We start from the raw sequence: 23,738 nt of genomic DNA on the forward strand, positions 1-23,738 counted from the left end.
CTGCTGTGTTTATAGAACTGGGGGCCTGGCACCTTTTGGGATTGTTTTGGGGAGGGAGGGGGCAGAGGGACGGGGCAATTTTGGGGACCTGCTTTGCTGAGTGCATGTATGTGGTCAGGGAATGATGGAGAGATGAGAAAATGATGGAGATATTCACATCACAAAGCAGCAAGGCTGAGGATACTGGGAGTATTTTGGGATATCATCAAAGCAGGCACTGTGCCATCCTATAATACCCATTGCTCATGACATTCCATCTGTGAGGAAAGCTGAAAGGGGAACAAGTGCTCCTGACCTCTCCATATCCATCCCTCTCAACTGAAGGAGCAAGAGGAAGGTGGCACCTCTGGGAAAGCACCTGAGCTGTTCTGGCAGCAGGTGAGAAGGAAAATACAGGCACTTTTCATAGAGGAATGTCATCTTAGCTGGAAGTGTTTAAGCAACAACCAGGAGACAGCTCTTGTCTTCTGCCCCAGACCAGGCACACGTGGGCATCTGGAGGCTCAACTCATGGGCTGAGTTCAGCTTTTTGGTTGACAAACAAAGCTCTGGCCATGCAATCATTTCCTAGCACAGCTCTAGAAAAACTGGCAGAAGGAAAATGAAGAGGTATTGGGAAGGTGGGACATTAACTACATTTTACAGCGAGGATTCTGGGAGTATGCTCCCCATGGAATGTTTTAATTGTCTTTTAAAAACGGCCTGCAATATGCAATCTCTTAAAAATCTAATGCTAACCTGTTAAATTTTCCAGGCACTGGTTAGCTGAAAAGATGTATCCTTTCTTTGTTTTTTAAACCTTATAAAGTAGGCAAATACCATGAGTTATTTGAATAGGGACAAACCATGCCAAGTCTGTACTGACACTCAAGTGCTCTTGCCTCTACTCTGAACTCCTACTGGAGGGTGAAAAAGTTCTTGTGCAGCTCACAGACTTGCCCAAACAGCTTCGGGCCTGTTTACAGGCTCCAAGAGCAAATCTCATTCCTCTCATTACAAGCTTTCATTTATAAATGTTTGCAACTCCGCGCTTACAAAAGTCAAACAATCACAGAGGAGATACGCACCCGCACCCGGTCAATATCATGGCAGCATTAGCAGGACAAAGAGGTGCCAAGAAGCCCCTCCCGGGACAGAGGAGGAGGTTCTGGAGGTGGCACTTACCGCCAGGATGGCGATGAGGATGCCCGCAGCACACAGCACCGCGTCGTTGATGGTTTCCACGTTCTTCTGCGGGTACCTGATGCTGTCGTCGTCACAGTAGAAGCCCCTCTGGTAGGGCTGGATTGTGCTTGTCTCGATGATGAGGAACGGCAACCCGGCTACAAGGAAGGGGAGACAACGACCAAACCCATCAGTGATACAGGCAAAAACGAGCAGCTCACAACCTCCCCCCCCCCACCAAGATTCAACTAGAAAACCCCTTGCAAAGCACACATGACCGTTCCTGGTGCTTTTCTTTCCATACCGCTATCTTTCCAAAGGGAATAGCATTGGGATTTGTTTTTCCAAGCTGGCCTTGCAGGGAAAAAAGCATCCCCTCTGTTATGGTTATCAGATGTCTGTGCAGCCTGGTTCCAGTTAAGCCCTGTGTGCTGCAAATATTAACTTACAGGAACAGACCCCTGGAGCAATCCCTCTGCAAAACGCCATGAAAACCAATCTGGCACTTTTCTCCAGGGAGGGCCCGATGCTGTTCCCAGTGTGCCGGGCAGAGCAGCCCGGGGCTGTGCAAACAAACACGGCAGGATCGAATATCCGCAGGGCTTCTCTCCTACCTGGCCAGCCCAGCTACTCTCCATCCCCATCCCTTCCCTGACTTTAGAGCCTTCCTTGGCTCACTCCTCTTTGTATTTACAGGGAGTATTGACAGTTTTCTGCGGGTGTTTGTACCTGCTACTGCATCAACCATGTGCTTTGAGCACCTGTTGGGACGCCCTTCCATGCAAGGACCAGAGCATCCACAAAAGCCGATGAACTCCCATCACGGCCTGTTCACCTTCAATCACAATAAAGCCACGTGAAATCTGGAGTTTAAATACTTTCTGTGGACCCTCTGCAGGATTCCTGTGTCAGTACAGCTTGGCTGGATCTTTGCACCAGGCAGGGAGCTGATCTGCTCAAGAACGTGGGTCGGGACACACAGCATGGAGGGAAAATTGTGCATGTCCATAGCTCCATACTTTTTAAAGTTTTTCAGACAAATACAGCACTGCCTAAAACGTAGAAGGGTGTTTCCCAGCCACAATGTCACCTTGGGCAGGGCATCTTCCTTCCCTTTGCCTCAGTTTCCCCATCCATCTTTGCTGTTAAGCCCATCATCGAGAGGAGCACTACATCCCCACAAAACCAAGCCCCAAATTCCCTGAAACCCATGTTCAGAGTAAATCACAAGCCACAAGGCACAGGAAACCCTCCTCCCACTTGCAGAGCGAAACCCAGGTAAGGGGAAAAACAAATGCACAGTGGTTCCAGCTGTCCTTGGGCCAAGACAACAGGTCTCACACCCCGATCCTACAGAAGGCATTAGGGAATACTTGCCGACCACTAACTCGCTTAAGTATCTGTGGGTTTGTTTACACAGCTAGCAGTCAAAGACATCAGAGGGTTTTTCCTTCTAGAATGAATGAAAATATTAAATAAAAAAAATGAAGCGCTGTTGGGTCTGACCCAAAGTTGTCCACAAGGCATTTGTAGTGAACACCACCTGCTAGATGTGAGCAGCACGATCCACGTTGTTCAGAAGTGTCACCAAAATAATGTTCCCCATGTTCTCCACATGAACCACTCTCTGGATTTCACTTTGTGCAATCAACTTTGGCTCCTTCTTCTACATGTTAATGGGTTTGCCTAAGCCAGGATTACTACAGGGTTTTGTTAGTCCTAAGGAAAAACTCCACCACCTGTGAGCAGGAACAGCACATAATGAAGTAAAATTTTCAGGTACTCAATAGTGGTTAGTCCACTGCTCAGGACCCCTTACAGATCCTCTCAAAAACTCTGGAAAAATGGGTTAATTGCAAGTTCTAGGCCCCGCGTTGCTTGGCAAGGCGGGACAGTTTCCACCACACGTGTGAACCAGCGAGGAAGAGTTTCAGAACTGCCCGCCCAGCTCAGATTCGGTAAATAACACCGGACATCTCACGCAAATCCAGCTCATCCTCATTCCACCACTTAACCATTTCGATGCCCAGTCAGCTCGGCCCCAGAAGCCTGCCTCTGGTGCCAGCAATCCCATTTTAATGGGCCACTTAAAAAATCCTTAGGTGTCCCTGTGAGGGATGGCAGGGGGAGGAGAGAGCGCTGGGCACGATCCGGTTTTGCGCGCGCCCCGTGCAGGGTTGAACTCGGGGAGCAGACACACCACGGGGTTACGTGGCTCATTGTTATTCCTCCAGTTCCTCTTGTTAATGGCTTTCACATGACAGGTCTGTAAAACACATGTTCCCACAGACAATAAAATACATCTGAAAGCTAAAACCGGCCCTAAAAAAAAAAAAAATTGAAAAAAAAATTAAAAAAAAAAAAGAAAGAGAGACAATGGTGTTCCTATATATTCTGTGAACCCAGGAGTAATAAAGATTTGTTTCTCCTTCATTCACTGAGCAGCATGGGGTAGTATTTCCGTGTTTCAATTATATGTACACTTGCCACAGCTATAATAAGAGCGTAAGTGACCTATATGGGACGCATTTTCATAAAGCACATAGGCATAGTTTGGAAAATCCAATGGGTTTGTTTTCTCTTCTACAAATTTGTGGTTTAGTGGGATATTGCCAATCAAGTCTTGATATTTTTCCAGCAAAACACTAACCTCAGATTCCCCCTTTTTTTTTTTTTTTTCCTTCCCCTTTTTTTAACATGAGAAACATAAACACATTCCCTATAACTGAATGAGTATTACTTAGAAGACATAACATGTGCTGGATTTTGAGGGCTGGGTGAGAGGCTGCTCCTTCACCCAAGGAATAGAAGACCCCAGCCCATGGCAAACAATAAACTGTGCTCAAGAATGACTCTTCTTCCACAAGGTTATTTCTTGGAGGATGGGTTGTCTGGGGGACTAGGTCACCACCCACATTTTTTTTGGCAAGGGGGTTAAAGCACGGAGAAACCTGTAGTGGTGCCAAAAGGCTGCCAGAGCATGGGCTTTGCAGAAAAAACACTGCAGAGGGAAGTCTGGGAGAAGATAGAAAATTAAATGCAGAGAGAGATGCCTTTGGGATCCCTCAAACAAAACACCACAGAGACATTATTCACACTAGGAGATCTGCCTGAGGCAAAAGGATCCAGAAGTGGGGCTTACAGCCCACACACCTTGGAAATGGAAGGCGAGCAGAGTAGGGCTGTACTGTGAGGATGGGACATCTGACCTCAGTCCGCCTCTCTGAGTCAGCATTTTAACAGGGGTATTCAGATTCTGCACCCCTGGCTGCAGTGGTTTGGATCTACAGATTCAACAGCTGGACCCCATAAAGGTGGACCTCCACCACTTCCCATCCCTACACACAGTACCAAACTATTAAGGATGCAAGAGGTTCATTTCAGGAAACAGTGACTCGCACTGAAGTGAATGACAGATGTACAGGGCAGCCAAAAAAATTACACTGATTTTGGGGATGCTCACTTTTCTCCAAAAATGGCACTATCTGGTCATTCTGTCTGTGGGTACAACTCACCTGCGTGTGCACACCGACTGCAAAATCTTTAGGAACGCTGCACAAGGGCCTCACATCCTCCTTAATACTGGTATCTCCACGCTGAGTAATGGCACAGAAGCCTGTGCCCCATGTCCTAAAGCATGGACACAACACTGGCACATCCAAAGGGACCTGTGCACGGCAGAAGGGCTGCATATCCCCATCTCATGGGAAACTAAAGCAAAAAACAGAGGGATTTTCTACTTCCATGCAATAAAGGTAAATGGCGCTGAAATTACCTTCTGACCTGTAACATCCCTCACTAGGTGAAGGAAAGTTTCTTTTGCTGGTACAACGGGGATTTTTTTGCTTTAATAAAAAACAAGGAAATCCCAACCACAAGCTTTTATCCAGCTATGCTGTAGGAGATCAAACAGGGCTCCAAACTATGAGCATAATAAAATTCTCTCAGGGACTGATCTTGCCCCATCCAAATGGAGCAGGTGTGGACACTGAGAAATTGTGTGAGGCACTGCGGGATGCTGTGGGGCTGGACATTGAGGAATGATGTTGCTTTTGTTGGGAGGAAGTCCAAGTGACTTGGTGACCTCTAACTGCTGGTGTCCTGCGCTAAGGTATTTCAGGACAGGGTTTACATTTATTTGTCTTTCCATTTAATAAAGCCCATCGAGTTTGGAAATCTAGCACCAAGGAAAAAGTATTCCTTTCTTTGGTCAGCACCTTTATTAAGGGGCAGTTAATAGGCAATAATCCTGGGAAGGCTGGCAGCTTGAAAGCTAAAACCCCACCACCAAGCCTAAACAAAACCCCCGTGTACTCTCTGACCAGCTTGAAATGTGCATAAAAATCAAAGGCAGGAGAAAAAAGGGCTCTGTGTTGGGTACAGCACTTTGAATCTCACAGTCTTTGAAAAGTTAACACTTCTGCAGATTTAATGGGAGGAAAAAAACTTTAAAAGGGGATAAGCTTTCACTGGCTACTCATCAAGAAGTGGATGGAGCGGAAGGCAAGAGGCATTTGTGCAGTGATCCACGCAGGCCACTCTCATCTTCCCAGCCCAACCTTTGCACCAAATTAAGCACCATCACCACCTCTTACTTTTTAAACTTCTGGTTTTGATGGAGTTTAGGGGTTTTTTTTCCCCATTAAATCTTTGTTCTTTAACCCTGCAGGTCAGTGGGATGTTGCTGGCTGTCTCAACAAAGCAATGGTAATTTCTAACAAGTGTTCCATGATGCTTTTGCCTGTCACTGTCCAGGCCCTGAATGCTCTTAGGGTTTCACTAGATTAGACATCTACCTAAATAAGTGAAAACGACCATTAATTAATTTGGCAGGGCTGAGTGGGGTATCTAATTCCTTACTCAAGTCAGACTCTGTAAATATTTGGGTACCTACGAGAGACAGGCTTTCTATTTGAAGTACTTAGTGGCTGATCTTGGGTACATATAAACCTTATTTGGTTTACAATATTTGTACATATTTAAGAATTCATATAAACTAGATTAGCCTATGGTAGGCTTTTATTGGGGCTTTAAAAGTTGGCTTCCCAAGACTTTCAGAGGAGAACTGCAGCACTGCAAGGCCAGCCTTGGCAACCGCTGCAAGAGCGAGCAACTCTTGAAGCCAACTTACACTGTACGTGTATAAATATATATTAAAAAATGTAAATAAAATTTAATAACCCAAAGGATAGAAGTATTTCTACATTTCTGCCATATCAGGTATGTGCTGTCAACCAAAACAGAACTCAGCTGTGCACCAGCACTGGGTGTATCTGAAGGAATGGTCAGAGTGTGGTCAGCTAAAAAATAATCTTAAGGGACCAGATCCTCAGCCCAGTATCAGCCAAAATAAGGATCCTACTGCAGACTGGATCAAGTTATTAGATTCAGATTTTTTAAGGTCTTGAAAGCATCAGTGATGTGCCTCCATCCCAATGTTTTTTGACGGAATCTGGATATTTGAGGACCTCATATTCACCAGAACCAGGAGACAACTGGGCTAACCATCAGCTCTGCTATTTCATTACCTGTACAGTCTCAATTGTTCTTCACCTTGATTCCAGCAGTCCAGCAGACTGATCTGTGCATCTGCCTGTATTTTGGAAACACATCTAATATCTTTGTTTGCAAAACAGATTCCCATTCAGCTCGATTACAGTTCCACTGCTCTCAGCTACACAGACACATGAGGAGAGAAAATTCTCCACACAAACAAACCCTAGACTTTACTGTAAAACAGGTACCTGCTTTAGAGTACTAAAGAATCTATAAACAAGGATCAGTATATATCGCATTCCTCTGATTTGACCTGTTTGGAAAAGTTCTTGGGCACAATGGGTTGATTTCCACCAAAAAAAAAAAAAAAAGAAAAAAGGAAAAAAAAAAAAAAGAAATTTAAAAATTAGTTACTTTTCCACTTGCTGGTTTGTTCATGTAACTCCCATGAACATTTGCCCCACCTATGTTAATTTGTCTGGCATCCTTCCTATGAAGAGAGTGACATTTGTTGTCCATTTTCTTATTTTTATTTTTCAGCTAAATTGTAGTAACTTCAAAGCAAACCTCACCATTTTAGGTCCACCAGATGCTACAGATTCCAAAAGACTTCCTAGTGGCAGATAGAGGTTCATTTTGACTTAGATGATTATTTTCTGTGTTCTTACTTTTTTGGGGTGCGTTTCTTTGTTGTTAGTATGAACTGGTTAATCAGGAACACTGGGCAAAACATCTTCTCCTGCCTGTTAGTGCAATGGCAAACAAGAAAAAAGGAAAAAAAAATATTTTCTGTATGGACAACCCCATAACACTGATGACCCCAGGCTGCAGAGGGATTTGAGAAGTGCCTTTCAAAGGAACCAAAGGTGGTGTCAGAAGTGACAGCTGTCTCTACCTGCTGCCCAAAGGAAGTGTTCCTCATCCCTGGAAGTGTTCAAGGCCAGGCTGGATGGGACTTTGAGCAACCGGGTCTAGTGGAAAAGTGCCCCCGTCCATGAAAAAGACAAGCTTTAAAATCCCTTCCAACCCAAATCATTTCATGATTCCACAATATTCATCCTTTGTGGTTAATACTCCCCCATGCAACCTGGAGCATATTCATTAACCCAGCCATCCTGGGAGGGTATTATTACAAAAAGGTTCTTGGTCACAGATACTTTAAGCCAAATGCCAAATTATCCTCTTGCACTGCAAATTCCTCTGGATTTGAAACCAAGAGTAGACATACTTCCTCATGTGGCCGGAGCACAATGTGCCAGCCTCACGCTACAAGAGCTGCAGATGAACAGGAATGCTGCCACTGGCTTTTTTCTGGGAGAAAAAGTGCTTTTAGTAAGTAGCTGCCACCTATTTTCAAAGGTAAGGACAACAAACAAAGGAAGAAAGAGAAGGGAGTTCTACAAAGAGTGTCAAGTTGTTCCTCGTGGGAGTTTGGCGTGAGCTGATTCATTAAAAAACCTTTATATTAAAGTGCACATTTATTTGCAATACCTCAGAATTCATTAATAGGAACAAAAAGTCTTATCCAAGCCACAATATGTAGGTCCATATAAAAATCTGCATTTGTGGGGTAAAACAGATTTAAACCAGACTGGCCAACCAGCAAATTTGGAGAGGGTGAATATAAAAGACATTACCAACAGGAATCCAGAGCCAGCTCCAGCCAAACTTGATGGAAACAAAGCCATCATTTCACATTGTCCACAGCAAGGGATAAAATGCAACACCCATGGAAACCCCGAAGTGTCAACACCTTTTGAGGCACCCTCTGCACACCCATGTGCTTTGGAAGTCTCACAGATATGACAAGCCTGACCTAGGATGACCCAGCTAGAAGAGAGGGGGAAAAAATTTTAAAAAACGAAGATGTGCCTGTGGACTCTGCAATGGTGAAGGCAACCAGCTGGTGTGAAGAACACACTGTGGTGACTACTATGTTTTCAATTACAAATGGAGCTAGCAGGGTTTGTTCTGCTGGTCAGCAGGGTTTGGAAGGTTTGGAACGAGCCTCTCACCACCACTCCTCTGGGCTCTGCCTTCGAGGAAGGGCTCGGGCCACTGCCCAGCCCCAGCAACACTCAACACCCCGTCCCTTTCGGGGGCAATCTAGGAGATTTCTGCCAAACCGATGGATGAGAAAAGCAGTTGCTCCCCTGCGTCCTCAACATCCCACTAGCTGGGTGAACACTAACATCACAACTCTGCTCTACTCATATAGAATCACAGAATGACAGAAAAGGTTGGGTTTGATGGAACCTTAAACATCACCCAGTTGCAACTCGTGCACAGGAATGTCACCCACTAGATTAGGTCACTCAAGTCCCCATCCAACCAATTCATCACCCTCTACTCAAAAAAAAAAAAAAAATTTTAAAAAATTTTGAGCTGTAGGTGCTGTTTTAAAACATAAAACAGGAAGCAAAAATTCCTTATCTCAGCTTCTTGCCCCCAAACACACCAACACAGAAGCCCTGGTTCCTCCTCTTTGCACAGACACCCCAAACCATAACAAGAACAGGTAGAAATATAAAACTGCAGCCAGTGTAACGCAGCCAACAAAATTCTACTATTTTTAACTCAGTAAAGACACAAAGCATATGAAGCAAAAATAAAGCCGGTTAGCCTAGTCAACATTAGGTCTCTTAAATAAAAATTCATCAAACTTTGCCACTGAGCTTCCCAAACATCTTCCTGAGCACCACGGCCAGGCAGTGCCACTGTAATTAAGCACGTTTTTGGGAGCAAGTGCCCCTGTGCAGGAAGGCAGCAGAGCCCCTGGCCATAGCCCTGAGCCTGCCACCAGTAGCTTTTTGACCCAGTTCTGTCAATGTACCTATTGTAAATGCAAAATCCTTCTTCGGATTTGAAGCAGCAGCCACCTGCACAAATAAGGCTGGGTTATAACTCTGTAACCCAATACAAGCACTGGAAGCTTAAAAAGTTTGTATTCCAAAAAGCACTTCTGACCTCTTCCTTAAAAGTTCACTAATCACTTTTAATTCATAATTTATTTCCTCTTAATATACTTGCTTTATGTAATGCCCCCCTTTCTCCACCCCCCCCTTCCTCTCCTTTCTTTTTTCTGGAAGTTCCCCAGGAGAAAATGGTATTACACAACTCCCTTGATTAACTGGAAATGAAGCTTTTCCCCCTCGGTAGTCGCGATTTGGTAGAATTTCCAGGACATAAAGCACGGCCCAGAGTGCTGAAAGGCAGAGAGATGTGGGTGGAAGTGATCCAAAGGCCCTTAAAGTGATGGGGGTTGATCTTGGTGGTCCCCAGAGCAGAGCTCTGTAAAGCTTTGCCTATTTATCAATGGGTTAAAAAAGTGCAATGTTACCATTCTTCTTGTTCCTCTGTTATTTTGACTGCACAGGAGTGGCATCCTATTGCACAGCAATACATGGTGCAACTGAGATTGTGCTGGTAATATTAAAAAAAAAAATAAATGAAAATCGTGCTCCTAATTAAAACAGCTTTGTATTACAGGGAAAGGAGATTTTGCAGGGGAAGGAGGAGGTATGACAGCGGCTGCCTTGGCCATGCTGACACCTCCCTGCCCACAGAAGTTTGTTACTTTGGTGGAAAGCAGCTGGGAATGGCGTATTTTGGAGGCAAGACATCACCTGCAGTGACAGAGGTGTCCACCCCATGCTGCACACAAGGACTTACCTACCCTGGCCCATCTGCCCCTGGATGAGACCCTGTGAATTATTTGTGCCCCTGAAAGCCAAACAGATTTTTTTGGGACAGCGTGGTTCCGTGCTGCACACCACCTTGGACTTCTGGGTGCTTTTATCCCTCTATGAAACTGAAAATTCTGCAAATCCAGTGTAATAGTAACACTGGAAACTTCACCACCGTGTTCTGCAAGCACAGCGCCAGGCAGGGTGGGCACAGCCACCTTGTCACCCCAGCCCCTTTCCCATGCACAGCCCAAACCTGCCCGTAACAGCTGCGTTCTGCAGCCAGGTGACATCCCATAACCCTGTTTCTTTAAGGGACAGGATGAATTGGGCCACATCTGAATGGCACAGGCAAGGGCCAAGGCTCCATTCACACTGACTCGAGGGACACAACATGTACCATGCCTTTTAAAGCCAAAAATGGAGAACTCCCAATTCCCATTTCCAGTCTCCTGCAACAATGCTGTGCCCTGCTGTCAAGGAACGTGTGAATAAATTGAGGAAAGAAGGTTAAAGGAGCCCAAGGGAATAGGAGTCCCTTTTTCTTTATTGCAGTTAATTTTGACAAAGGCTCTTCTGTTTCCTCTTCTCCTCCCCTCTTATTTTTCTGGAAGGGCTTTGTGCCAAGCTGCATTATTCCTCTTCACCATGGTACTGCCATGAAACCCTCCTGGTATGTTTGCCTGAAAATCACAGGTTTTCATGGAAATTGTTTTTATCTCAACAACTACTCCCTTTGTCACCTCAGACGTGGAAAGAGGAGGAGAAGGGCTCAGGCTCAAATCCCATACCAGCAACAAAGCATCCGTGAAAAAGCACCACGACCTTCCAAACCCAGCACCATGAAAACCTGCCCTCCCAACAGGGCAGAAACCCTCCAAAAACCCTTTCACCACCTCACTCAGAACACCAGCGCAACTGTAAACCCACGAGAGGTGCAGTTCACAGCCTCAGTTTGAAACACTGAGGCTTGGGGGGAAAAAAAAAAAAGGGCATCTCATTGGTGGGATTGTTTTGAAGTATTTTTTAAGTGGAAATAGTTTCTTTTCTTGCAGCCCGTCGTGGCAACCGGAGCCCTCTGGCTCCTGTCAGCGAGGCAGGAGCTCCTCAGGGGTGTCCTCTATTTCCAGCCTATTTACTGCTCTGTTGAGAAAGGAGCCTATAGATGCTCCAGTTCTCAGATTTGGGACTTTGGAGGGACTGGGTTATTCAACAAACCAGCCCTTTCTAAACACTTGTCAAAGGAGTGATTTGATGCCTTTCAGTGCTCACCATACAAAACGCTGAAAGACCAGCGGACTTCAAAAGCCGCAGGAGCGGAGCTGGAGTTTGGCAGGAGTTCATTAGCTGCCTGTGTCCTTCTGTGTGTGGCTTGTAATTACATGCAGACCCGGTGCCAAATCCTCATCTACTGAGGGGTACCAATTAACGTGCTGCTGGATGATTCACAGGTAGCTAATGTTGAGATTTATGCATCCGGCGGGCCGAATAGCCCGTGCTTTTTTGTTATTAATATTATCAGTATTATTATTATTATTATTTTAAGCTGGCCTTTCCCCCCCTCTTTTCAAGTTATGGTATAAAAAACAAGGTTTTGGCAGTAAAATTGGGATTGTCCAGCCTGTTCCCAGGGCCACACACTGGTGGGCTGCTGACACTGCGCACCACGTCTGCAGGGAAATGCAGATCCCTTGGAGCAAGGGCCATGGGCTTGCAAGTTAAACCACCTACTGTGATTTCCCCTTTGTAAAAAGCAGAGGTTTTCTGCTGCAGGGAGAAAAATTACAAAATTGAGGCACCGTTTGCACTTTATACTTGGCTTTCCTGCTGCTTGCACCCTCTTACTCCTACGGGTAGCAAAACAATAACAGCAGAAGCTTCAAGAGCAGCTGGGGGAGCTGAGGAAGCAGGTAACTAAAAGTGATAATTTATTTTTTGAAGGGGAAATGTACACAAAACTGCAACTCCTGTAAGAAAACATAACAGTTGTTCGTTTCTCTGACAAAAGATTAAGAAAGAAACCCACAACAAAAAAGAGCCTTTCTTCTCTTACTTGAAATCTGCATCCCTTTGCCTCTCTTACTGGGGATCTGCATCCCTTTGCAGCCAGCTGGCTCCCAGTGTAGCCCTTGGCAATTAAAACCTTGGGAAGTCAAACACAACAGCATGGAAGTGAGCCTTTTGTTCTCCTGTTTTGTCATTCTTGTCTTATGTTTGATCCCAAGATTTCTCAGGCTAGAGAGAAACCATGGGCCCAGTGCAGCATCTTGGCACTGACTGGGCACAGGTCTCCAAGCTCACTGGTTTGCCACTGCTGATGGTTTTCCCATGGGGAGCATGGAGACCCAGGCCTCATCTCGTCCTGCTTGACTTTCTGTTTTCCAAAAAAAACCACTGCTCCTCAGCCCTGGGGGATAACAATTCCAGGAGGGCTGCAAGTACAACCCAACGCTCGCACCGCCTTATCCTCCTCTAATAAACCTTTCACTGCATTTGACACGATACAGGTCTTGTCCAGCCATGAAAGCTTTCCTGCTTATCAGGAGAATTTTTAATCAACCAGCAGGGAAAACATGGCCTGACATTTTATTGCTTCCTTGTGCTTTGCTTTTAGATGTTTCGGTTTCTTCCAGCTTGTACTCTTGCTAATCTCTTTAGCCAGAGATCAGTGGAAAGCCTCAAGTTTTCCATACCCAGCAGCATCCCCTGGATCATCTGGAGTCGGGGCAGGCAGAGGAGCGTGGGGACAGCGGGGGGTTTATGGTGGGATGGAGAAGAAGGCACCAAGCTCTCGATTCACTGCAGGTTCTGGAACAGGGTTTTGTCCTGGCCACAATTACAAAACAACAAACAACGTCTGTGGGGAAGGGTCATAAGAAGTTCAGCTTTCCTCTATTAAAACCATCTGGTGCCTATAAAAAACCCCAACTGGTTGGTTGGGATGGTTGGTAGCACCTCCTCCCCACTCGGCTCTTCCTGGCACCTCGCGGGAACGCGGTGGCACCAGAGGTGTCACAGCGAGGGACGGGGCTGCCATGGGAACAGGGAGCCTTGGCAGACACCCCCTCCACCCTGCACCCTTCCTGCTGCAAAGAAGGTGCCCCAGCATCCACCCCATTTCACTTCTTATCTGAGCCAGAACTTCTTTACGAGGTGCCTGTCCCCTCAGGGACGCCAGCTCCTGCCAGAGTGCCCTGGGTGAGCCCCTGCGAGGGCTGAGCTTTCTGAGCAAAATAAAACATCCCCGTGAGGCCTGCGTGGGACCCTGCGAAGGGTTTCTCCAGGTCACAGTCACCAACGGGTCCCCCTCCAGCATCAACAGCGAGAGGCACCGCCAAACCTGCAGGGGGTGGGAACCTTTATTAAAAACAAAAAACCAAAACAACAAAAAAACCCCCCTAAACCTCTCCTTTGTTTCCAACAGAAATAAAAGAAAAGGGGGTAAAAAAAAAAAGGAAAAGAAAGGAGAGGAGAGCTTAGAGCCAGGTCCCCAGCCTGTAACACAAAACCAGGCTGTGCTGGGAAACCTTACACCACGCAGCATCCAGCTCATGTACTCCTGCTCCGCTCGCCGCCTCCCGGATGCTTCCCCAAGCCCAAACTGCCCTTGAGAGAAGCCAAGCCTCAGCCTCTGCTGAAAAGCCTCTTTGTTTGGATTCCCTTTCCAAAGCAGCGTATCCTGAGATTGAACTCCCTTCCACCCCTCTGCAGGGCTTTTTAATGTTGGGATGCCTTTGGCAGCAGCCAGGTCTGCCAGCAGGTTTGCGGTCCCGTAATCGCGCTCAGCCCGCGGAGCCGGGGCACAACTCAGCACGAGGAACTTTCTCCACGATAAAGGAGAGGAAGGCAGCGAGCAAGAAAGTATTGCAGAATTACTTCAAAAGATCCTTTAATCATGAATTGTGAGCAGAGGAGCTGAGTTCTCCTTAATTAAACAATAGCTTTAATCAGCCTTCAATAGCTGGCATTACTCAGAGGGTGGTGAGGCCCTGGCACGGGGTGCCCAGAGAAGTTGTGGCTGCCCCATCCCTGGAAGTGTCCCAGCCCAGGCTGGAAAGGGCTTGGAGCAACCTGGGCTAGTGGAAGGCGTCCCTGCCCATGGCAGGGGGGTGGGACAAGGTGAGTTTTAAGGTCTCCTCCCGCTGAAACCATTCCATTGTGTGACATCAAGGCACACCAGTGAGCTGACCCTTTTGTATTTCTTAAAGTGGCATAAATGAAAGGAAACCAGACGAGGCATCGAAGAAACCCAGCCACGAGGTCTGCACCATGCACCCATCACCAGGAGGGTCTGACTCCAAGCACTGCCCTGAGCTTTCCAGGCAACCCCGAGGCCATCACTCACCGAGGCCTTCAAGACAGACCTCAAGCCCAGCACTCACTGCACACAGAAATAAAATGCATTTTCTTGCACTGCCCACTCCGCCTGCGAGCTCAGGGCACAACTCTGCTACATCCACACAGCCCCTGACAGGCAGCAGGGGTCTCCCGTGTCCCCTGGGGCTTGCCCCGAAATCCTGTGTTCCCACAGAAGGCAGAGGTACAGCACTCCCAGGGCAGGATCTCTGCTCTAGCACTGACCCAGCTGAGACCCACAAAAAGCACCGAGGCAGTCATTTCCCCCCTCAGAGAAAACAGCAGATCTTGCAGCAAGGGGGTGTTAATGAGAACACCAGCCCGACACCTCACCCTGACACTAAAGGGAAAACCCTCTTCTCCAAAACCAGCCTCAGGCCCAGGACTTGAAGCAATTTCACAGGGGAAGATGATGGTTTTCACTTGCAGGCAGCTTTAATTTACCTCAGTGTTACATCTTTCCCTGTAAAAGCAAAACACTGAGATTTAAGCAGGTGGATTTTCAGGCTGTGGACCCAATACCCACTTGTGGCAGAAAACTTCAGCAAAGTACCTGTTGTTATATCCACAATCCTGATGTATCCCAAACACTATCCCACTTGTCTGGCAATTTCAAACATGCTGCCTGCCTAGATTCTGCAGTGGCTCTGAGAGTTTTACACACTGGGAAACTTCTTTGTGCCCATGGTAATTTATCAAAACAGGCTCTCTCCAAAATGCTATCCAGCTTTTCCATGCGTTTGTTTTGCATTTGACAAAGATTCATACCGCGTCAGTCAGAAACATAAATGCCACAAAACTTCTCCTTTAAGGAAAAAAAAAAACAAAAAACAAAAACCCAAACCACCCAACCCTCAGAGCCCAATGCTTTAGAAATGCTTCCACATGCTAATCAGCCTCCTATTCAGTCTGGAACTGAATAGGACTCCAACAATGACAAAGAAATACGCTGAACCTATCCCACATTTCATCCCCTTCACTCAAAATGTTGCTGTTACCTTGGTTTTCAGCCGCTTTGTGGGAGCTGCAGCAGAATGACAGCTGCATGCTAAAGCTGCAGGGATGGTCAAGAATCCAGGAGTGCTGGATGAAAAAATATCTGGCCCAGATTATGTGGGGGGGGAAAATGGGATTTTTTGAGGGGATAGTAACTGATGCTGCAAATTTTTATGAGAGTTCATATTAAAAAAAAAATCAACAACAACAAAAACTCCTCAGTTCTCTACAAAACCCACAGCCTCTTGTGGTCAGGCAGGAAAGGGAACTTTCTCTCAGCCTGGCAAGTATGAGTAGGATAAAAGCCCCTCCAAGCCCTTCCCTTTGAGAATCATCCATTTTCGTTTTGTGTTATCAACTGGCAGATGCCTTAGTGCACCTTTTCCTCCATATCCTTAACCTGAAAAACTCCAGCTCGTATTCTGGGAAAAGGACAAGCCAGCTCCTGCTGCAGTGAGTGAATCCAAGGTCGTTTCCCATTTCTGCAGAACATGGAAGCACCAGAACAGAGGCACCTGGGCGAGCTTTCACAGGAATTCAGGTGGGAAGCTCCAGGACAGGTGCATGCATGTCCTAGGGACACACTTCAGCCCAAGCCCCGGCAGTCACAGACTCCCCCACAGTCGCTGGGAATCTGATTTCAAGATTCTTTGGGGAGGCCTGGCAGGACTGGCAGAAGCACTGAAGTTTTCAGCTTCAATGGGGAAGTTCAGGAAGGAATTAAGAGGTACTTCAGCAGCTCTGAAAGCCCCACTGGGCACCTGGGTGCCTCTGTACTGGAAACACTGCCTTCAAAGTGAGCCCTCGCCGGGCTCCAGCGCCTGCCCACGCACCGAGGTGATGCTGCTCCTTCTGCTCCCTGTCTCCCTAGATTAGAAACTCCCAGAGGCACAAACCTCCCGTGACGTGCCCGGGCAGGACCAAGGGCAGCACAGCCTGGCACAGGGATCCTCGGCCCAGCACTTGAATTCAGGGAGAAGCAGCTGCCCCAAAAAAAGCAAAGGGCCATCTGATCAGTGATCAAAGAGCCGCCCCAGAAACCTGCTAACACCAAACTGATTCACAGCTATCGACTTCAAAGGACTTTTGCTGCCTGCCATCAGCTCACCAGCCATCTGAAATTACTCCCTGAGCATCACTCAGAACACAAATGCAGCCAGTGGTTACTGACCAGACCTGCTTATCAGCATTTTACCACGCTGTTTGTGACTTTCCCTTTGGAAACCAGCACTTTGAAGGGTGGTGGGCCTTGCAGAAAAGCCTTGGAAGCCCTCAAAATGCTTGGGATGTGGGACTGGTTGCCACGGCTGCTGCGCTGCAACGAAGACCAGAGCGAAGACCGTGCTGTCCGCTGGGTGGGAATGATAACCAGGACTGGGCTGGCTGCTCCCTCCAGGCTTAAAGGAAAACCCATCACACCACACCACCCCAAAAAAGTCATGAATAACCTGCTGAGTGTCAAGAAGACAGGAAGCCCCGACCCCATTTGGCACATTGGCTTTCAAATTCAGTGGCCGGGCACTTGGAGGATGTGGTGAAGTCTCAGCTTCATAGGAACACATACTGAATTAACAGAAATGTGATTAATATCTGCGTGCAGTGCCTGCATGGTCAGACACAGGGGCACTGCTGGCTGGTCAAAAATGGCAGTCCTTTTTTGTGATTTCACAGGTGAAAGCAGCTCCTTTCTTCTTTTGCGCAGCACCGGACTGACACTGCTGGGAGACAGAAGCTCCCTCTCTGAAGGAGTATCATTTCCTTCAGGAGGGATCGCTGCTCAGAACATCCCACCAGTAACTTTCACTTCTTCTCTTTAAAGCCATGGAGGGAAGAACCACGCTGCTCTCAGCTCCAGCAAAGGTGATGAGGCTCCAAGAGGTGCAGTCTGACATCTGCAAGCTCCCAAGGCAGTGAAGGGCGGCTCTGTCCCAAAGCCACCCACCAAAGGTGTTGGTGAACCCAGCAATGCCAACTGCTCCAGCCTCAATTTGTTGTGTTTTCCAAGCATCACAGGCTATGCCCACTGGTGTGTTCTATCAGAAAGCCTGGAGGCACCTCCCAAGCTTCTCAGAGCTGTGATCAACGAACTTTCACACCCTTCTGGCCAAGAGACGCAAAACCATGGGAAAGTAGTAGAGGCTTGTGAGCAGTGCCCATTGACTCAGTGACACCACCCCTCCCAGAGCAGCTGCAGCTCCATCTGGGCTCTGGCTGGCAGCCCCAGCCTGGCCCTGATGGAGGGCACCATGTGCTCAGAGGAGACAAGGACGTGTGTGGATGCAATCCTGTTCCAGGGCTGGAACAGGAACACACAGCACGAAGAGCACAGGCATTTTCGGAGCATCACAAGCTCTGGAGTTAAATTACATGCTCTGCTGATGACTTGACTTGATGCAGAGTCTGTTTTCAACCCTCTGTCTCCAAAACATCCAACACATGTGAAAAACAAGCCCACTTACATGACTGACTCCAAAGGATGGAGTTCCACAGGAATTTCTGATACTTCCAAACCTGCCAGGACAAAGCTAGTTTTCAAACTCGTTCATGCATTCTCTTGGTAACAAACTTATGCTTAAGGCTCACTTTCAAACTGTTTGCATCAAACTCCAAACTAAAACACTGCAAATTCCCTAGTTTTCGTGGCATTCTGCTTCCGCAGGTCAAACTGGAGGAGCAGCTTCTGCTGATCACGATCCCACTGTTGCAACTGAGCCCTTGCGTGCAGCAGAGAGGCAAGAAGGGGTTCTCCAGTTTCCCAACAGCTGCTCCAACTGGGCACAGACAACCTGGGCACAGACAACCGATCCACACGAAGGAACTTTCCACCTGCTCTAAAGCTGTGGAGCAGGTAGTGCCCCTCCAAGGTGGATGGTCATGGGAGAGAGTGAAACGAAGTTGGGGTGGCTTTGAAAGGGATGCAAATGCCCTTCTGAGACAGGAGCCCACTGATCCATAAGGAAATGTGAAAGACAGGGCACCCTCCTCCCAGCTTTTGGCAAAACCAACCCAGCTGAGGTATCTGGAAAGGCAGATGGAAGGTTGGCCACAGGCTGGGCCTCCAGACACATTGGCAAGGGGGGAAGCACAGAAGTGCATTCAGACATTCTGACTTCAGACTTTTGTAATTACAGGATAAGCGCAGGATTACTTTAATTCACCTCTTTCATTGAGGTTTTATCATTCTCAACTCTGAGCCTTTTTTTTTTCGTTTGTTTGTTTGAAATACGAAACCCGACCTATCGGAAGAGCCGAACAAGGCCCTAAGACAGAACAAAAAGGAAGAAATGTAAAAAAATAAAACAAATATATATATTTATGACAGTGCTCATACAAAACCCCAGCTGGCAGGGGGGAAAGCCACATCCTGGGAGGGGGTTTCCCCATTTCCTTCCCCCACTGGGAGACAGCCCCTTGGGATACCAGGGACGCTGCTGTTCCCAGCGCCGGCTGTGTGGACGCTGGGATAGGAGGGTTTGAAGGCTGCTGCCTTTCCCCACGCTGCCTTCAACAGGCAGGCCCTTGTTCCAGGCACAGGCAGGCCGGGAGACCACAAGGGTCCCTTCTGGATTACTATGGATGAAGTGGGAGCATTGTATGAAGGGAACGGGGAGGATGGAGCCTGCTCCGCCGGAGCGAGCCATGCAGCAGAGCTGGGCCTTTGCCTCCCCCTCTTTGAAGGCATTTCAGGCAGAGATGGAGCCACACAAACACCCTGCCTATCTCAGAGGCTGAAGAGGGGCCCTGGTTTGCCAGAGGTTCCCCCAGCTGTGGTATGCAAACCATTTTTTGGGTGGTACACGGAGCACACACATCTGGAGAGACACCACCAGCCTGTATCCAGACAAACAGAGTCAGACCAGAGCAGCCCAGGAAAGGCATGCATATTAAATCGAGATTTAAAGGGTATAAAAATAATCCGTTTGATCTGGGAGCGATGTTTATATTATTTTCTGTGCTCACTACAAACAGACAATTAAAAAAATGTCATCTGCTGTAATTGTGATTCCCATCTCCTGCCTGTCTCAGCAGCAGGTACACGGGATTCAAAGCACTCCTGGCCATGAAGCAGTTGCACGTAATTCTGCTCTTCCTGGAGACACATCTTCAGGCTGGCCAAGTTCCACCAACTCGGGAAAGCCAACAGATTTATACCCCTGAGGACTTGGTCTGCCATAGGTACAGCATTTCCTTGTTCTGCAATTAACACCTCAAGTATAATTGTCACTAATAATCTCTTTTTGATAGGTCGGCTGTCTTTTTTTGTTTGTTTGTTTGTATTCACAAAGCAAATGCAGAAAAAGTGGATTTCAAACACCTCCAAAATATTTCTCTCGCCTTTACTTCCAGTCATCTCTGGCTCCTTTGGTCTTTCAAGGGAGGCACAACAGATGGGTATCACACTTTAGGTGCTGACTGTTGGTTCAATAAGCTTTTCCAGACTCAAAAAAAAAAAAAAAAAGCTCCTTTACTTCCAAGTTATGGCAGAGTCCACCTGCACAACAACCCCATGCCAAGGTGCCACTTCTGCCAACCTGCCTTTGCCAGACCACCTCCAGAGCAGCCATCCCTGGCCAGGAGCTCGCTGCCACCAGGAGATCCTGCAGGTTTGGAGTGATACATAAACATTAACGACCAAACCCCACCTAGGGATGCTCAAAACACAATGATGACTCTCCACCCACACAGCTTCTCCCGTGTGGTGAGGGCTCAGTCCTCCCTGGCACAGCGTGGAGAAGGCAACACCGAGGGGTTGGGACTGTCCAGCTGGTTTGGCACAGCCAGGTCTAGCTCTCCCTTGCAGAAAACAAGAAATGGTTGGCTCAGCGTCTTCTTCAGGTGCACAGACAGATGCTACCCATGCGACAAGTGAGTGCTGCGCAGTGGGGTAGTCCTAAAAGTAAAAACAACAGCCCCAACCCAAACAAAGCAAAGTTGCTTAGCTCATCACATCCAGCTTTACACCATCCAAATAGCTCTAACCTCACCCCTCATCTTCAATTCCTCCCACTCCTTACACTTAAATGACAATCCCAGGCCTGTTTGCAGCAATTTTTGTGATGAAGCGACAGGGCCCCTGGCAGAGCTCAAATCCTTTTTGCTTCTGAGAGCTGGAGGACTACACAATTTTCTGCACAGAAGAGGAAAGTCAAGAGTAATCTAAACTGTTAGCCCAAATTATAAGATTATATCCTCACTTACATAAACATGTCAAGGTCCAGCTAGCATAAATATTTACTTTCAAAGTTCATTTTAGCATCAAGCTCCCTACAGGAGATGCCAAATTTGTGAGAAAGCTGCAGAGATATTAAGGTTGCAAGAGGTCTATCCGTCTGCTGCTTCAAATAACCTCCCCAAGGCAGTAAAACTTGTGTTGTACAGATTAACTGGGACTGACAGAAGAGAGAAAATTAAATTAGAGGCAGAAAAGAAGAAGGGCAGTAAATTATGTGCAGTTTACATCCCACCAGCCTGAAACATATGCTCCCATAAACCCAATTTCCACAAGCCTCAGAAGCAGGTATGCCAGATGAAATCCTTCTATTTTATGGCACAAGCAGGACTTTTTGGAAGCTGTTTTACCTGCACAAGCTGCACAAATACAAGCTACTGAAGACCCTCATCTGCCCTATCACCCTTGCTGACACAGCCTTCCCCTCTTCCGAGATTAAATGCTTGACTTAGCACCCGTCAGCAGAGCACAGGTGGCTGCTCAGAGCTTGCTGAACACCAGGAGTCCCTGCCAAGGGAAAACAGCAGGTCTGAGAGGAGTAAATTTAACCCTAGACGCTGCATCTCTGGGGCCAGGCTCCAGAACATCCCACCTCAAGGGTCAGGGCAGGAGGTTTTTCCCCACCTGGCCACATCTCCTGCATCAGGAGGAGGTTTGGTGGCTGCTGCAGGACAGCAAAACCCCATGGCACCAAGGAAGGTTGCCCCCCCCCCCAAGATCTGTCCCAGACAGGATGACCCCAGTTCCCCTCAGTAACAACTCTAAGCTCCAGGTAGGAGGTGCAGGAGACTCCTGGCAGAGGGATGGGCTGAGGATGATCAGATGGAGTGAGGTCCACTCATCACACCTCTTGTTTTGCTGCTCAGAGTTCCCCGCTGTTCTACAAAGTGAAGACACCAACCAGCTCAGCAGGAGGAACTTCAGATGCCCTCAATCACATTTTCAGATGTTTTGCAGTGATCAGGAGACAGGGACAGGGCAGCAGGGACTCTTCCACACCACCAAGCTCGCCCGTGGCCCTAACAATTTCAGGAAGCATCTTCCAATTCTCAAAACAGAGCCCTCCCAAGAGGAGGAAGCAGATGGGGAAAGTTATTTTCCCCCCTTGCATGACCTGCTTTAATAAATGCACACTCAGTTCTTTTCTGCCTTTTTTTACTGAGTTAGGCACAGGCATGGAATTTCTGGGAAGTTCACAGTGACGGCGATCAAACCTCTTGTTCATGTAAGAGCCCAGGGATTTATGAGTGCCAAGTGCACTCATTAGAGGAGTGGGTTGGTCATTCAGTAACATCCAGCTCCCTGCCAACTCAGCTCAAGCTGGAAATGCAGAAGAAACAGAAGGTCTGGTCCAGTGGATCTTCATCCAACCCACTTCACCTGCCCATGGCTCCCAAGAAAAGAAGATACACATCTTCCTCTTACGCATTTGCTATCAAGATAACCATTATACTGCTTAAGGATGAAAGGCAAAAGTGGATCTTTCTAACTACTCTCACCAAATTAAAGCTGAAGGAAGCTCCTGATAGCTCAGCTTTACTAATTCAGACTTTCTCAGATGTTTATGGTAATTGTCTTCTGGGTAATTTGTTTAAATTTATGTGTAAACAAAGGGTTTGTAGACATCTACAGCCTCAGAGAGCGTGTGTCATTTCTGAAAAACATTTCAGCCATAGTTCACTCTTTTCCTTTTCCCCTCAGAGGAAACCAGTTCAAGGCCGAATTATGGCATTACCTGCAGAAGGAGCCAGTGCAGCGTCACAGGTTTCTGCAAATCAAATGGCCAGTTTTAGTATTTCCTAAAGTGGTCCTCAGATGAGAAAAAGCCTTCTGTTCCCCTGCTTCTCTGAAAGTCTTCGGGCAGCTGCTCAAGAGGCGTAACTCAGTTTGACTGCACTGGAGGCCACTAGCCATGTGCCCACATGCACCAGCAGAAGACCTCTGCTGGTCCCTCCACCCCAAAAAAGGTCACTTCGCCCAATTCTGCTCCTCATTACCTTAAAAAGAACCCTTTTTTTTTTCTTCCCCAGTGAATATGTAAATATCCATCAACTTGTACCTGTTCACCTTTCTCTTACAGGAAGGGTTAAGCTAGGGCACCTTTTTCCCACTTTCCAAGTGGTTTTTCGTGAGATTTTTTTTAAAAGAAAATGGGAATCAAGTGCTTGGAAACTATAAACTCATAGTCTTCCCCAGCAAAAGGAGAGGGAAGAGCAAGCCAAGCCTCCTGTGAGTGGGGCAGCTTTCACAGCAACTCATGTCCAGTCATCCACCAGCAGGTCTGATACTCCTGGTCCTGGTCCGGGTGTATTTGGAAAGCCCATCCCCAAACACACATCGTGAGCTATCCATCCCCAAACACACATCCTGGGCTCTCCATCCCATAATCACCTCCCTCACCCATGCTCTTCACTTGCCAGTGATCAGCCAGATCTAAACTCTCCTTTAGCTACTGCATTCATGCTTTTTTTAAAATGCTCCTCACCCTAAAAAACCCCAACGAAACAACAACGAAGAAACCCAACAAAAACCCTTAAAGAAGCCAAACTCTGGTGTTTACTTCCCGATTTCCACCTGTAGCAACCTGAAACAAAGCAACAATCAGAGTTTTGCTGCATCACATTATTCCCTGCTAACAATACTTTCCAGTGATGCTTGATAAGTCCTGTTTACCCAAAGTAGCACAAGTAGAATAACACATGTCAACCAACTGCTTTTTCATTTAGGACCCTTAGTCCAGAGAAGGGGAAGCAAAACCCTTTCCCCATTCAAACAGCACCTACTCATGCCAGGAATGCCTCAAGTTAAGA

At 47.2% G+C, this 23,738-nt stretch overlaps 1 protein-coding gene across 1 annotated transcript in view; it reads right to left on the reverse strand.

Annotated features, from left to right (window-relative positions):
- PLPP3 (phospholipid phosphatase 3) overlaps nt 1-23,738 on the reverse strand; it is a 43,630-nt gene that overhangs the window by 17,871 nt on the left and 2,021 nt on the right. Inside the window, exon 2 of the mRNA XM_066192877.1 lies at nt 1,165-1,322. Coding sequence (XP_066048974.1) covers nt 1,165-1,322 — 158 coding nt within the window. The remainder of the gene's footprint in view (nt 1-1,164; nt 1,323-23,738) is intronic.

The sequence above is a fragment of the Chamaea fasciata genome, unplaced genomic scaffold (assembly GCF_029207755.1).
Source record: "Chamaea fasciata isolate MVZ Bird 193981 ecotype frontalis unplaced genomic scaffold, bChaFas1.0.hap1 SCAF_10, whole genome shotgun sequence".
Classification (NCBI taxonomy): domain Eukaryota; kingdom Metazoa; phylum Chordata; class Aves; order Passeriformes; family Sylviidae; genus Chamaea; species Chamaea fasciata.